At 36.6% G+C, this 12,165-nt stretch overlaps 1 protein-coding gene across 3 annotated transcripts in view; it reads right to left on the bottom strand.

The window, feature by feature from the left end:
* Positions 1–12,165, bottom strand: part of NPHP1 (nephrocystin 1) — a 59,077-nt gene that overhangs the window by 41,485 nt on the left and 5,427 nt on the right. For 2 of the 3 annotated variants that reach the window (XM_077843340.1, XM_077843342.1), the window contains exons 3-6: positions 10,438–10,498; positions 9,263–9,387; positions 3,739–3,982; positions 3,336–3,437 (exon numbers count right to left, since the gene is read on the bottom strand). In XM_077843340.1, coding sequence (XP_077699466.1) covers positions 3,336–3,437; positions 3,739–3,982; positions 9,263–9,387; positions 10,438–10,498 — 532 coding nt within the window. The remainder of the gene's footprint in view (positions 1–3,335; positions 3,438–3,738; positions 3,983–9,262; positions 9,388–10,437; positions 10,499–12,165) is intronic. The other variant, XM_077843343.1, reaches the window with a different exon arrangement.

Below are 12,165 nucleotides of genomic sequence, written 5' to 3'. Positions count from 1 at the left end.
AAAATCAACCAATAAAAATACTTTCAGGAAGGCTCAACTATAGATGGGAATGTATACAATGGGTATATCAAAAATCAGTGGGAAAAAGATTTCAACACATTGTTGATAACTTCACTATTTGCAAAGATTACAACGATAGAGGTAGAGAGTAAGCTTAATCAAAATAAATTCCAGATGGAATTTATTCCAATGAATAAAAAAGAAGATAGAAATAAAAGAACTATAAGTGTTAGAAGAAAATAATGTTGAGATGGGGAAGTCCTTTCCAATTGTAATACCCAAACCAAAAATCATAAATGGAAACACTGACAGACTTAGCAACATAAAAAAATAACCATGTCTAAAAGTCAACAAAGAAGATATTTGTCACTGATTTTTAAGAGTTAATACCTTTATTATGAAAATATTATAATACTCTTATAAATCAATACATTTAAAAAAAAACTCTTTAAAAATGGTCAAAAAACTGAAAAAAAGCAATTTATAAAGATGTGGAAATGGTCCTAAAGTGTATGAAATGATGTTTAATCTTATTAGCAGTACAATGAATATAAATCAAAACAACAATGAGCCTCTTTTGGCCTACCACACTGGCAAAAAGATTGGTGGCAGCCATCTCTGGCACATAGTATGGGGAAACAAGTATTCTCACATGCTGGGGGTGGGAGTACAAATAAATATAACTTATCTGAAAGGCAAAATAGCAAACTAAATCAAAATATAAAGGTATAAATCTTTTGAACCAGCAACGAGCACCTAGGAGTTTATCTGAGGGGAATAAATCAGACAAATCTATGAAGATGTCTGTGTGGAATGATCACAACACAGGTTGCTGGTTGTCTACCACTTAACCTCGACCACTTCTTTTTTTTTTTTTTTTTGACCACTTCTTTTCTAACAGAATTTCTGATTTTAGCAATGAGCCAGCTAAAAGTCTACATTTTCCAAACCCTCCTTACAGCTGGGTGTTACCAGGAGACTCAATTCTGATCAAGGTGATACCACCAGAAGTTCTTTGTGTAAATTCCAGAAAACCATCTTAAAAAGGTAGCAGCTCATGCCTTTAGACATCTTATTCTCCTTCTTTTGCTTCTTGAAATCATTAGAAGATCTAGCAACCAACGTACACTAAAGAGATAGCCCTTGGGAAAAAAAAAAAAAAAAAAGAGAGAGAAAGAGAGAGAGATAGCCCTTGGAAGATCTGACTCCCACTTTAGTATAGAGTAAAATATTAGATGCGGCCTTCACCACTGCCTCCCCCTACACTTACTCTATGCACAAGAGAAATATGCATCTACCTTATTTAAGCCACTATTTGGGGGGACCTTTTGTATCTCATAGTAGAAGCTAACTATAGCTCCATGCAACATAATCTATAGTTCTTATAGGTTGAAAACAACATGTCCATCTACATGAAATTGGAATACAAAAAAAAAAAAAAAAGAAACTGGAATACTACTATGCTACCATTGAAAAGGATGATTTAAACCTGAACTGTGCAATATGGCAGCCATTTGCCATGTGTGGCTTATTGCTACTTGAAGTGTGATTAGTTCAAACTGAGATGTGCTATTTAGGTGTAGAGTACACACTGGAATTTGAAGAATTGGTTAAAAAAAAGAAAAATTTTAAAAATATTAATAGATTGAAATGATAGTACTTTGATATAAGTAATATAGATTATTAAAAATAATGTCACCTGTTTTTATCCTTTTTTAAAAATGCATGTGGTATAATAAAAAATATATATATATTTACTTATATTTATATATATTATCTTTATTCCCATTTCTTGGCAAGAGTTCCTAAAACTTTTGGAATTTACTGAGTGATAGGAGTGTCTTTTTTTTTTTTTTTTTTTTTTTAGTATTTTATTTATTTATTCATGAGAGACACAGAGAGAAAGAATCAGAGACATAGGCAGAGGCAGGTTCCATACAGGGAGCCTGATGTGGGCCTTGATCAGGATCTGGGGATCACGCTCTGAGCTGAAGGCAGACGCTCACTGCTGAGCCACCCAGGCATCCCAGGAGTGTCTTATATATTATTCATAATAAGCCCCTTTCAACCAGACTTGAGTTTATGCTAATGAGGTAGTGGAGTGGGGGGAGGCAGGTTGCCAAAGGAACCAATGATGTGATTAGAGGGTTAGAACTTTCAGGGCACCACCACTATCACCCTTCTCACCTTCAGTGAGCATAAAAGAGCAAGAAACTGAATTCAATCACCAATGGCCAATCACTTAATCAATCACACCTAATACCTCCATAAAAATCTCTAAAAGACAGGGGATAGGGAGCCTTCCAGCTTGGTGACCACGTATAAGTGCTGTGCTCAGTGTTGGGAGGGGGGTGCCCAGAGGGGGCATGGAAGGAGTCTTCCATCTTGCAATAATACCTTGCCCTAGTCACATCTCCCATTTGGCTGTTCCTGAGCTGTAGCCTTTCTAATAAACTGGTAAACACAAGCAAGGCATTCTCCTGAGTTCTGTGGGTCCCTCTAGCAAATTACCAAAACTGAGGAGGCATGTGGGAACTGAGTTCACAGGGGGTCACTCAGAAGTACAAGTGGCCCCTGGGACTTGTGACTGGCATCTGAATTAGGGCAGCTCGTGGGGTGAGCCTTTAGCTTGAGGGGTCTATGCTAACTCCAGGAGTTAGTGTCAGAATTGAGTTGAACTGCTGGACACCTGATTGGTTTTAGAGAACTGGTGCAGAAAAATGACACATATTTGGTGTTAGAGAAAAATCATACAATTAATGTTAGAAGTGGTATCAGAAAAAGAAGACATCTCAGTGGTTATGGGAAAATTATAAATACATTTGTAGTTTGCATTCTTTTTCTATTGGATAGCACTGATCCAGACAGATATCAATATATATTGGCAAAGACAATGACCATGCTATATAATGAAATATTAAAAAATAGGCTTCAAACACACTTATATAGTATGTGTACATTCTAGTAAGGGATCATATTTTAGTGGAAGTTAACACAAAGTTAACTGTGGCTTTGTTTGACAACAAATAATAAACTTACTGATTTTTATGAACAGTATCAATCCACAAAGCACTTTGTGTCAAACATTCTAGGTCTCACCTACAAATATCCCAGCACTTCATAGGTCTCCAGGACTGTTAACACACAAGATTTTTCCCATGCCCTGTCCCTCTAAAATTTTAGTAAATTCTGTATCTCAAGTCATTCACTAGCCAAATGAACAAAGAATACAACTTAATATTTTATTAAAAATGAAGACAAGTTTTGAAAAAAATTTTAATGGAAAAAAGTTTTGAAAAGAGAAAAAAAGGAAAGAATAAACAATAAAGACTAACCTCCACGTAGGTTCTGGGAATGAGACCTTTGTTTCCTTTAGCATTCTTAGCTATCCACCAACCATCAGGTTTTTTTTCAATTATAAGGAGAATTTCCCTTTTCTTAAATCAAAACAAAGTAAAAAAATTTTAAATTAAAATTTACCTCCAAATTAGGAATAATCACCACTGAAACTATTTTCAAAAACAGAATAGCATTTCACCATTTTCCTACCAGGTAACTTTGATAACATAATATCACATGACTAGTACCTGTAAATCATAATTTTTACTTATTTTGTTAAAACAGACTGAGTCTTTAAAAACAATACCAGGCATGTGAAATATAGGAAATAGGCAGGGTTTTCTTATTTTGTCAGGCATGCAAACTCATCCTTAGGTCAGGTTTTAGTTTTGTTTCTACCTTAAATGTAAGATCCCCAGCTTGCTGAGCAGTAAAATCTCCAACGGCAATGTATTCTTTACTTGTTGCCTGGTGGTGGGATTCATTTTCCTGTTTCTCTTCCTCTTCCTCTTCTGTTTCTTCTTCCTCCCCACCACCTTCTTCACTCTCTTCTTCTTCCTCCTCCTCCTCATCTTCTTCTTCAGCTTCTTCCTCTTCGTCAGCAGATTTGTTATCTTCCTCTCTTTCAGTAAGTGCCCTGATTCTGTGAAAAGTAGTTCTATGATAAGGATCACTTGAAATAACATATAAGAATCAAGTATAACTTCTACACAGAGAAGACCCTGCCCATATTTGGAACTGGGCAAATAGGGAAATAAGGAGAAAGCACAACTCATGGTTTCTACCATCTAGCTAACAATATGTGACTTGAGGGACTGAGCAGTGAAGGAGTAAATATGACAGACAGAGCATGCACGGGACTTGAGGCTGAGAGACCTGAGACTATGGGACCTGTATTCAAATCTTGAATTCATCTACTCAGCAAATGCTGCTTGAGCACTTTAACACAGAGGTTAGAGCACAGGCTCTGAATTTCCATTCTGGCTCTGTCTTCCCCTCGCTGAGTGACCTTGGATAGGCTTCTTTTAAGCTTTCCATTTCTCATTGGTAAAGTGAAGGTAATAATAGAATCTGCCTCACGGGACTGTCATGAAGATTACATGAGTTACAAATTTGCAGGGGGTTTAGAACAGTGCCTGCTAGTCGCAAGTTTTTTAATAGAAGTCAGCTATGATGGTGATAATGATGTATGTCAGGTCCATGTCAAACACAGTGGATACAAAGGTAAACCACGTAAACAATTCCCTGTCCCCAAGGAGCTTACAGTGAGACAATCTAGAAAGTGGATAATTACAATATGGTTTGGTAGGTACATTAGAGGTATACACAGGATACTAAGAAAACACACAGAGGATCACTTGACCTATACTGCATGGGGTGGGGATCAGGAAAGGCTTCAAATTAGGTCTGGAGAGGAATGCCTGGGTGGCTCAGTCAGTTAAGCAATTACCTTCAGCTCAGGTCATGGTCCCAGGGTCTTGGGATCCAGCCATTGTGGAGCCCAGCACTGAGCCTCGCTCAGTGGGTAGCCTGCTTCTCTCTCTCCCTCTGCCTACCCCCTGTTGCTCCTGCTCTCTTGCTCAAATAAACAAAAATTTTATTTAAAAAAATAGTTGTAGGACACACTCATATCACAATGACCTAAACATAAACAGTAGCTCCACAAAATTTTTACACTATAAAAATAAAAATTCATAAAATATGTCATATTGATTTTCAATGTGCCCTTTTCCTTTTTCAGGAGATCTTTTGCACATATTTTATATCTTAAATGTAATAGAAAAATGTAACAGAAATGAGTCAACTATTCTAAAATGTTGCCAAGGATAATGGGAACTTGACATAATTATTCATGATTCTTCTCATTCTGCTAAAAGAGTGAATTTCACTTATTAATTTTTGACCGTTAAAGTAACCTTGCATTCTGGATTAAATTCCACTTAGTCATGCTGTATTGTCATTTTGATATGACACTGGATTCTATTTGCTAATATTTTATATTGGGTTTGTTCATGTGTTCATAAGGGTCTCTTTTTTTTTCTTATATAATATTCTTGTCAGGTTTTGATATCAAAGGTATCAAAAGCTCTTAAAGTGATTTGGGAAATGTCCTTCTATATAAAAATTTTGTAATACTAGTATTATTTCTTTTTTAAATGTTTGCAGTAATTCTATCAGTTTTATTCTGTGGGAAGGTTTTTAATTATACATTCAACTTCTTTAGAGGACATTTTAGCAGGACTGTTTTCTGTTCACCTTGTATCAGGTACCTTTTATTTCTCAAGGAAATTACTTTATCTAGTTTTTCAAATGTATTGGTATAAAGTTGTTCATAATATCGTCACAGCATCCTTTTAATTTCTGTAGGACCACTAGTGATTAGTTTTTTTTTTAAAAGATTTTAAAAAATGTATTCATTCATGAAAGACACACACACAGAGGGGGGGTGGGGTGGAGCAGAGACACAGGCTCCATGCAGGGAGCCTGACGTGGGACTTCATCCGGGATCTCCAGGATCAGGCCCTGGGCTGAAGGCGGCGCTAAACTGCTGAGCCACGGGGGCTGCCCTAGTGATTAGTTTTTATTTCTGTTTTCCTTTCTCTTTTCTTGATCAGTCTTGCTAGGAAGTTATCCATTTAATAAATTCTTCCAAAGAGCCAGCTTTTGGTTTTGTTGATATTATCTACTGTAAGTCTTTTTATTATTTAGTGTTTTCTGCTCTTATTTCTGTTATTTCCTCCTATCTACTTACCTTGGGTTTAATCTCTTGTTCTTTTGTTTTCTTAAGTTGGAAACTTCAATAACTGATTCTCAATTTTTCTTCTTTTCTAAGGTATGCATTTAAAGCTATAAATTTTGTTAGCTTCCATCTTTCTGCTTGATTCCTCCTTATCCATCCAAGCTATCCATCTTTTACAACAAATTCTTTAAGAAATTGAAAACAATTGTTTTCAAATTGTTCTTGTTTCCTAATTTTCACATTTGGGTCATCTGAGCTTCTACTGATTATTTTTTTTTCTTTATTACAAGACATTTTCCACCTCTTTGAATCAATATTGAATCAGATTGAGGAATTTCTCAGTCATTATCTCATCAGATATTTTACAGTTGTAGAATGTTCAATGTTAGATGTTTCTTAAAATATTCCACTTTTTTCCATTTCATCCCTCTTTTCTTTAAGTTTTGTTTTTTATTTTTTTCATTTGTTTTTATTTAAGTTTGATTTGCCAACATATAGTATAACACCCAATGCTCATCCCATCAAATGCCCTCCTCAGTTATCACCCAGTTATCCCAACCCCCCACCGACCTCCCCTTCCACAACCCTTTGTTCATTTCTGAGTTAGGAGTCTCTCGTGGTTTGTTTCCCTCTCTAATTTTTCCCACTCAGTTCCCCTCCTTTCCCTTATAATCCCTTTCACTATTTCTTATATTCCCCATATGAGTGAAACCATATGATGGTTGTCCTTCTCCGACTGACTTACTTCACTCAGCATAATAGCCTCCAGTTCCATCTACATCAAAGCAAATGGTGGGTATTCGTCCTTTCTGATGGTTGAGTAATATCCCATTGTATATTTATACCACATCTTCTTTATTCACTCATTTGTCGAAGGACATTGTGGCTCCTTCCATAGTTTGGCTATTGTGGACATGGCTGCGAGAACATTGGGGTGCTAGTGTCCTGCCATACAGATGTAAAGATACATCTGTATCCTTAGGGTAAATACCTAGTAGTGCAATTGCCAGGTCATAGGGTAGCTCTATTTTTAACTCTTTGAGGAACCTCCACACAGTTTTCCAGAGTGGCTGTGCCAGTTTGCATTTCCACCAACAGTGCAAGGGGGTTCGTTCCCCCTTCTCCACATCTTCTCCAACATTTGTTGTTTCCTGTCTTGTTAATTTTCACCATTCTCATTGGTGTGAGGTGGTATCTCATTGTGGTTTTGATTTGTATTTTCCTGATAGCAAGTGATGCAGAACATTTTCTCACGTGCTTGTTGACCATGTGTACGTCTTTGGTGAAATTTCTGTTCATGTCTTCTGCCCATTTCATGATTGGCTTGTTTGTTTCTTGGGTGTTGAGTTTAGTAAGTTCTTTATTGATCTTGGATACTAGCCCTTTATCTGATATGTCATTTGCAAGTATCTTCTCCCATTCTGTACGTTTGTCTTTTAGTTTTGTTGACTGCTTTTTTTTTTTTTTTTTTTTTTTGCTGTGCAGAAGCTTTTTATCCTGATTAAGTCCCAACAGTTAATTTTTGCTTTTGTTTCCCTTGCCTTCTTAGATGTATCCTGCAAGAAGTTGTGGCCAAGTTCAAAAAGGGTGTTGCCTGTGTTCTCCTCTAGGATTTTGATGGATTCTTGTCTCACATTTGGTTCTTTCAGCCATTTTGAATTTATCTTTGTGTATGGTGTAATTTTCCATCTTTTCTTCTACTTTAACAAATTAATCATTATTTAGAAGTCCCTGTCAGCTACTTTTTTTTTCTAGTTCAAATCTAAGTCTGCTTTTATTTACTGCCTTCTTACTTAATTACTGATTATTCTTTTGTACTTCTAGTAGTTCTTTTATTAGTGGATACTGTGGATGAGACATTTAGAGACTTTGGATTATGTCATCTTCCTTTACAGAGTGTTGAATCTTATTCTGTTACACCATTAAGTCATCATGTTTCTGTTAAGGTCTGGTTTTAGGCTTGGACAAGATCTACTTCAGTCTTTAAGACCACAGTTCTTAATATTATGGTATTGCTCCTAATACAGCAATGACAATGACAGCATGACTAAGGCCTTCTGTGATCTCCACTAAATGCCTGAAGCATTCACCAAGGTCTCATTACTCTAACTAGGTACAAATTTCAGTATTTCTCCAGGATTGCTTGACTTCCAGAATCTTTTAAGCTCTCAGTCTCTTAGCAGGTACTTCCTGCCAGTGCTTCTGGAATCATGCTCTGTGTAGCCCAGCAATCTATTTATATTTTCCTAGTTGTCTTTAGCAACACACTTCTTTCTCCCCACAAGTTCCAATGGCCTTAGGAACCCCCAAAATTTGATTTCTGCCTCCTGAGCTCAGTGACACTGCTGCTTCCTGTTTAGGATCCACCTTCCTGTACCACAGCCTGTAAATTTTCCCCAGAGATAGGGTCTGGGTGAATGTAGACCTTAGTCCCTGTGTTTTCCTGTATTAAGGACATCAGCCCTGCTTGGCTGATGTTCAATGACTTCGAGCAGCTGTTTTGTATATTTTGTCTGGATTTTATAGTTTTTGTTTTGTTTTTGATTTTATAGTTTTTATGGTAGGATGGTTAAGTCCAAAACCAGCTACTTTGTACTAGATATCAGTGGGAACTCTAGAATCCTTGGATCTACATCCTTTAGCATTTTCCCTAAGCTATAGTGTGAAAGTATGGCAACAGTACTTGAAGAATCTAAGGAGTTAATTTTTTCCTTTTTGCTTTCCAGAAATTGAGTTTATTTACACCATCAAGTTTTCTTTCCACTTTGCAAAGGCTATTAATAACATATACCACAACAGAAAAACAATGCATATTTTTGCCTCCAGTTTTTAAAGAATATTTAGGGAAAAAGGAAGCAAATAGACCATCCAAATAATTTCTTTTTATGTATCAATACTGACATTAAAGGCATCCTTATTTTGTAACACTTGTTTAGTTTTTCAGACCTCTCTTTTGTTTCTCCAACTAGATAATAAATTGCCTAAGACAGAGGTAATGACTTCTATATCTTTACATTTTTTATACAGTCTAAGACTTTCTACTATACACTATAAAATATCAGCTGATTATACTTGCTATCACCATTTCTTTGTATCTATACTCTTACTATGTCTTTATTCTGAGTCAAACATTAAACGTGTGGGTGACATAATATCTGAGAGAAAGGAAGGAAAGAAGCATACTCAGTTATATTTTCTCTACTTATGGACACAGCAAGTTCTTGCAGTTGGTGGGTAAGCTTATCCAAAAGACTGTGCTCCTCCTCTTTTTTCTGATTATAGTTCCCGATGGGTGCAGTTTCATCAGCCTATGAGAGAATATAAGTTTATTTCACTGAAAAATTTAATTTCGGTTTCCTATTATATTTATTTTAGAAGGGAAATAATACTCCGGTAAGTTCTAGAAGACAAAGTAAATGTCAACATGAGAGTAGGCCTACCTTAGAGAAATCAGATTAAAAGAAATGTAGATTATTATATTGAAATGTAACCCAAAGTTAAAAATAAAGTTATACTAGTTGGTTTTTTGTTTAGTTTCTTTGCTAGCTATTTCAGACCCTCTACAGTGAGTAAGAGACAGGTTCTAGACAGAAGATAGGCTTTGGAGTTAAAAAGATGGGCGTCAATCCCAAGTTCTGCCACTTATTGGCAGTGAGACATTAAGAAAGCTGCTTCACCTTTGGGAGACTCAAGTTTCCTCACCCGAGAAACAGGATAATTAGATTTCAAATTTAGGGTCAGCCTGCCTTCTAAATTCAAGAGTTTTGTATCACTGAAATACAGACACTCACATGCAGGTAGGGAGATGACTTTTAGATGCCTTCCACTTTAAATGTTCTGTGAGTTTCTGGACCAGGACACCTAGTTGAAGCTCAGGCTCATACTAAAAGGGAAGATCCTGAAGGGATTTCCAAGAGTTAATCCTAGTTTCTCCTATTTCTGCAGAGTCACTGATATTAGAGCTGCCATGTGATACAAGAAGCTTCTCTACACCTTACCCTCATGACCAGATTACGTACTCTCCCCAGAGAGTAATTAAAATTAAAACAACTCCAAACTATAAAACATAAAACTTATACAATACAAAAATAAAAATAGCTTCTTCTTGGATTTTCTGGGTACTCTATGCTGGGTAAATTCACCAAAGCTGAACTTTTCTCAGCGTTCAGAGCCCCAGATTTTCTGCTCTAAAGCACATATTCAGTAAGCCAGTTGGGCAAACTGGCACTGATCACAGTTAGACTTCACCACCATGAAAGCAAATCCAGGGACTTAACCACTCTAATGAATTCCCACTTAATGAGAACAACTGTATAAAAACCAGTTTTTTTTGTAATATCATTAACTGTAATACTTACTTTGTTTAATTTTTGAAGAGCATTTTTATTTTCATCTATTGCCTGTTTTAATTGGATACATCTAAATTTTCAAAAAGAAAGAAAAAGTATTAATTGTTCTATTGTCAGACTAGAAAGTTACCTTATAAAATCATACATAAGTCTTTAAGCTGTCAAGGCAATTAGCTATTGTATGAATGATGTTAAACAATTCACCTGTAACTGCTTTTCCACCCACCAGCTTGGGTGATCCTCACATGCTCTAAAGTACTCAGGTAGGACAGTCAAGACTCAGAAAGCTGGTGTGCCTCTGAGCTTCAGCTTCCTATCTCTAAAATAAGGAAAGCATTGGATTTCAAAATGCTTCTCCAGCTCTAAAATTCCAGAAACCTAGGACCTGGTCTAGAAGATATCCCTAAGGATGATAACGACCAAGTGCATTGTGCATCATGCATAATTCTAGGCATTGCGCAAGCACCACCTCATTTGAGCCTCATACCAACTCTTGCTGCAGTAGAAGGATGTGAGATTCAAAGGAGAGGACACAACTGGTCAATGGTGCAACATGCAAAGACAGAGTTTAGGACTCCGCATCTGGTCTTTTCCCACCACAGCACATTCCCCTTTTAAGTTCGCTCGGCCTATCTAGATGGGTATAATACTTTAATTATTCCATAGATGGCCCATAAAATGTAGCTTAAGGCTTAGACCCAAATAAGAAGTATAAAAATGACTGGAAATGGGCTATATCTAATAATGACAGTTATCAAAATTCACGTTTTCTCAAAAAATAACCTGAGTCAATATTTTTTTATGCTGTTTGCTAATTTTTTTTCTTAGAGAAACTAATGAAATGAAATAAGTAGCAAAAAAGGAGACAAAAGTCCTTTGTGAAAGAGACTGAAAAGAAGTGAAAATATCAAACTATAGCTGACCCTGCCAGTTACTTACCCAAAAGCCCTTCCACAATCTGCATCTATGCTGACAGGCTCAGCCCCTCATTGACACTGACACTTAAGTGCTCAGAATCTACTGCAGGTAGGGTGGGTGTACAGCCCACCACTGGCCAACAAAACATGAAAGAAATATGTTGGGCACTGCCTCCCATTTTATCCTCCCTGGTGCAGCACTTAAAGAATCCTTCACCCTTTCTGCTTTTATATACAGATACCTGAGGACTTTGTAAAGGTGAGGGAAGCCATCACTGGCTAGATGAGGATGACAGAGCATGATGAGAGCAAAGGCTGGTCGTTGAGGACATCACGAGCCACTTATCCACCCTGAGAGAGCCTACTTCCAGACTTTTTGTGAAATGAGACTGTAGAGCCATTAATTTTAATAGGTACCCTGTTACGCAGACCAAAAGAATCCTAACTAAAACTTAGACTCGAAAATTTCACTTAAGAGCCAGAGAAGAAAACTATAAAACAAACTGTTTATTAAAATGATCTCCTTTGTATCTATAACATTACTAAAATCCTCAAACTGTTCAGATATTTTAAGATTTCTGGGTCAGGATAGAAACTCAAGTACGTGCTCATCTTCACCACCTCCTGAGACCCCACAAAAAATGATTAAAACATCTTAAAAGGTAATAAACCCTGAATGTAGGAGAGTGAAAGAGGGACCACCTGTCAGAAAGACATTTCAAAATATTTCTGCCGAATGGCAAAAAGGTAGAAATGTGTTCTTCTAAAAAGAAAGTAAGAAGTCTCTAAAAGGGACAAGATCCACCAGGCAGTGAACACC

This window comes from Canis aureus, chromosome 12 (genome assembly GCF_053574225.1).
Source record: "Canis aureus isolate CA01 chromosome 12, VMU_Caureus_v.1.0, whole genome shotgun sequence".
NCBI classification, from domain to species: Eukaryota; Metazoa; Chordata; class Mammalia; order Carnivora; family Canidae; genus Canis; species Canis aureus.
This window is presented reverse-complemented; position numbering and strand designations above follow the sequence as displayed.